Below are 4016 nucleotides of genomic sequence, written 5' to 3'. Positions count from 1 at the left end.
GTCACCAAAAATTTTTACTAATAATTAGGTGACTCGATGCAGCTTATCCTAATATAAAACCTCTCATTTCAAAATTAAGATTTCTTTAGATACAAAATTTAGTTAAAAATTAACTTGTTCCAAGGTTTTGGTATTTTTATTATTAGTTAAAAAAGTATTTAAAGTATCATTCATCGGGAAATAATAGATCCCTCAACATGTCCATATTGTCCTTAATCGAAGTTTTGTCTCATAACTCTATGAAGAGCTGGAGTGCTTGAGGTAATGGGTTTAATAGAGAGGGAGCGTCTAGTCAGCTTGGACTGTGTGTGGCATACACCTGCCTACCAAAGGACAACAATATTGACTCATTGAGGAACCCTTCGACTCTCGACTAATGTCACTTCGAAAACTTCTTTGAAGAATCAATTCACATAAAATATTCACAAGTATAACCATGATTACAATTAATATATCTAAACAAGTACAATAAAAAAAACAACATCATAAAGCACGAAACTTAATTTGCAATAAGACTTAAACCAAAATAAACCTAATTTCACAAATGACTTTATTAGAAACTTTTAATAGACTATTCAAGTTCAAATTTGATGTCAAGCACATCAATAATCCGAGGATTCGATCCTCGTTTCGGGTATGGAGCAATTTTAAAATTCGTTATCAACGTTTATTCCCTTAACGGGCTTACAGAGTGCAGAAGATTAGTCATTGGACTCACTCCAACAAATACATTTAACAAATCATTAAACGCACGTGATTTAAAACAATATGGTCAATTGGTCATAATATTGATTATTACTTATTTCAACTCATTGGCTGTGTTAACGAAATTGAAGTCGAAATAATTCGAGCGTTTAAATTTGAATTTTAGTGTCTGACTTTAGTTCGAGTTATGATACGATCGATTCAGATTACTAACCGAGTTTTTCAACTTATTTTAGGGACCTTAAATTTAAATGGCATGTTGAATAGTTAGCAAGTTGGCAAATTGAGAGTAGTCAAAGTTATAAGCAGTCGTACTAATTAAATTGACCATAGCTTAAGTTAATAAGTTTTAAATATCATCTTGAATTATCACTCTTCTTTATCTAAAAGCTTTAACCCCTAATTTCACTCAATTAAATCAAAGGGAAAAAAGTGGTCTTATATTCGTTTAATCGCACCCTAATGACAAACCTCTTAAATGTTCGGCCGAAGCTTACCACAATTTTAGATTTGGTCAAAAACATGTTTTTTTTTTGTTAAAAAAAGAAGGAAGGTAAATTATGATTAATGCAAAAATATAGCACAAGGGATGGCATCCGGCTGGTCTCGGATCGAATAGAGGTGAAGCGGGACAGGGTGGATTTTATTTAAAAATTTATTTTCAATTTAGTTTTTAAAAATTTTGATAAAAGAACAATTCGTTTTACTTCGAAACACGATATTCGAAAAAAATTGACACTTGTAAATCAAAACCCTTCGAATTTAGGTTTGAGTTCGAGTTCTAGACTTCTAGTTGATATTTTGGTCCTCAATTTGGTGTGGGGTTGACAATTAGGTTTGGTTGAGCACCAAGGTAGTGTAAAAGGTCCAACCAGTTGGGCTTAATTTGTGGACAACATATATTACATTAATACACATACAAAATGCAAGTGAAAAAAAGAAGAAGAAGTAGATGGTCCTATGTCTCTATTTCTTAATTGCATTCTAGAGAAAATTTGTCAAAAATTGAAATTTGTTATTATGTTTTAGGGTAATTTACCCCGTTAGTCCCTCTCAAATTAGGTTATTCTTATTTTGATCATTTCAATCTCTTTTTTTTTTTTGTTACTTTGGTTGTTGTCATTAAATTGACCAATTTATTCATTCCATAGTTAAACCCACTATTTTACCTGTCATTTAATGGTTAAATTAAAGGTTTCTATAATGGAAGGACATGATTTATATTACATTGATAGTTTCATAATGTAATTAGAACGTTTTGAAATTTGAGGACCAATTTAGAATGAGGGTCATAGTTTAGCGATGTCTGGTGCAATTAACTCATATATAAAAGAGATGGGACAAATGGCAAATTTTTAACTCTGTTTGTGGAGTTAAAAAAAACTACGTTATCTAGTATACCAGATACTAGCCATTTATTTCAAAAGAAATTTATTGATTATTATATTTGTTTATTTTTTTAATCCAAAATTAATTATTTGTTTATTTTATTCACGAGCATTACTCAATGACGTATTCAATTATACATTCAGGAACATGCTTGCAAATATGTTCGTTTAATGTTCACGAACAAGTTCATTTAGTGTAATTTCAACTAACACGAATACATATAATTTTAAATAAATACGAACACAAATTTGAAGTTTTTAATGGATACAAATTGAACACAAATAAATTTTAAAATAAACATGAATAGAGGATTAGAGGCAAGGGCGAAGCCAAAATTGTTTGTAAGGGGGTTCGGGATATTTTTATAAATATATCTGTTAAAAGTCGGTTGGGCCTACTCTGAACAAGGTATTTATAAATTCAGAATAAGTTAAATACTCAAAATGCATCCGATATTATAATCATTTAAGTTTATTTTTACCTATTAATATTTAGGTATCATTTATACTTAGATATTACAATTATTAAAATTTATTTTACCGATTTAATATTTAGATATTATTTTGTATTAATTTACCAAATTTATCATAAAATTTATAAATTCTATATTAATATAGAAATGTTTATATTAACTTATATTCATTTTTAATTTCTTGCTAAAACTTTATAAATTTGTTTTATAAATAAATTATAATAAAATTTGAATCATCTTAGCCCTTTGGTCTTGGCTTATACATACATACATACATACATACATACATACATACATACATAAAATTAGTTCTTTTGGTTCTCTTTAATGGAAGCATTAATAAGCTGGGTTTGCCTTTGCTCTAATTCATTTGCTCTTTGATCTCTGCCCTTTGTGTAAGCTTCAAAGAACTCGTTGTTTTCTTTCTGCAACTCATTCCAAACTATATATATATATATATATATATATATATATTAAATGATGCAAAAGGAAGAACTTTGAAGGCCCTTAATTTTCTTTTTCATATGTATTTAGAAAAAAAGAATAAATGAGTGAAATTTAAATTAATAACCTGTGGAAGTAATGACTGGTTTAATATTTGCATGCTTAGACAAAGCTTCCATGCACTCTTCTTTGCTCATGTTGAAGATCAAACACTCTTCTATGAGATGGTGTACCTACATATACATATACATATACATGATCATGATCATAATCATAATCATATAATAAAAACATTTATAATGTAATTATATGTTACTTACCATGTGGATATATGAAGCTGAAGGATCACCCATAAATCATATAAATATTAGTCCTAAAACAAATATAAAAACCTAAGAGCTTAAAGGATTGAAACTTGGAAAATGACAGAGAAAGTAAGGGAAGAACAAGCCAATCAAAGATCACGAGATACCTCAAAAAATATTCCAATCTTTTCACTTAAATAAAGTTTTGAGTTCGAGTTTCATCTTGAAAAAATCTAAAAAAGTTTTTCCTTTAAATGTATTTTTTATTTTTTTATTTTAAATGCTATAAAAAGATGTAGATTTAAATATATAAAAGTGATAAAAATACCCTTAAAATAATACAATTTACTCTGTAAAATGAGGGTATTTTTAGCTTTTTGCAATTGAGTTACTCAGTTAACGAATGGCATCAATTCAGTCAACAACTTTATAATAAATATAAATGCTTTTTTTTTTTTGGCTTTCTTGTATCGTTTACACCCTACTTGAGAGTGACAAAACAATTTATGTCCCGTTCTGAATTTAAAAATGTCGAATGATTGTTTATACACTTCTCTTACTAAATTTTTTTATAATTTTTATGTTCATTTTATTATTCATACCCGGGGTTTATGATCCTTTCTTATAATAACGGAATGCTTTTTTTTAATTAAATTGAAATATGATTAACTTCGAAATTTCAATTCAATCAAAATTTTTAT

At 28.1% G+C, this 4016-nt stretch overlaps 1 protein-coding gene across 1 annotated transcript; it reads right to left on the bottom strand.

The window, feature by feature from the left end:
* Window positions 1-2661: 2661 nt before the first annotated feature.
* LOC105801665 (uncharacterized) lies at window positions 2662-3498 on the bottom strand. The gene is made up of 3 exons (XM_012632876.2): window positions 3331-3498; window positions 3138-3243; window positions 2662-3008 (listed from the first exon to the last, which is right to left on the bottom strand). Exons 1-3 carry the CDS (start codon window positions 3361-3363, stop codon window positions 2872-2874), a joined length of 276 nt encoding a protein of 91 aa, XP_012488330.1. The 5' UTR covers window positions 3364-3498; the 3' UTR covers window positions 2662-2871.
* Window positions 3499-4016: the final 518 nt, after the last annotated feature.

This window comes from Gossypium raimondii, chromosome 11 (genome assembly GCF_025698545.1).
Source record: "Gossypium raimondii isolate GPD5lz chromosome 11, ASM2569854v1, whole genome shotgun sequence".
Taxonomy (NCBI): Eukaryota; Viridiplantae; Streptophyta; class Magnoliopsida; order Malvales; family Malvaceae; genus Gossypium; species Gossypium raimondii.
Note: the sequence above shows the minus strand (reverse complement) of the source record. Positions and strands in the feature narration are given on the sequence as shown.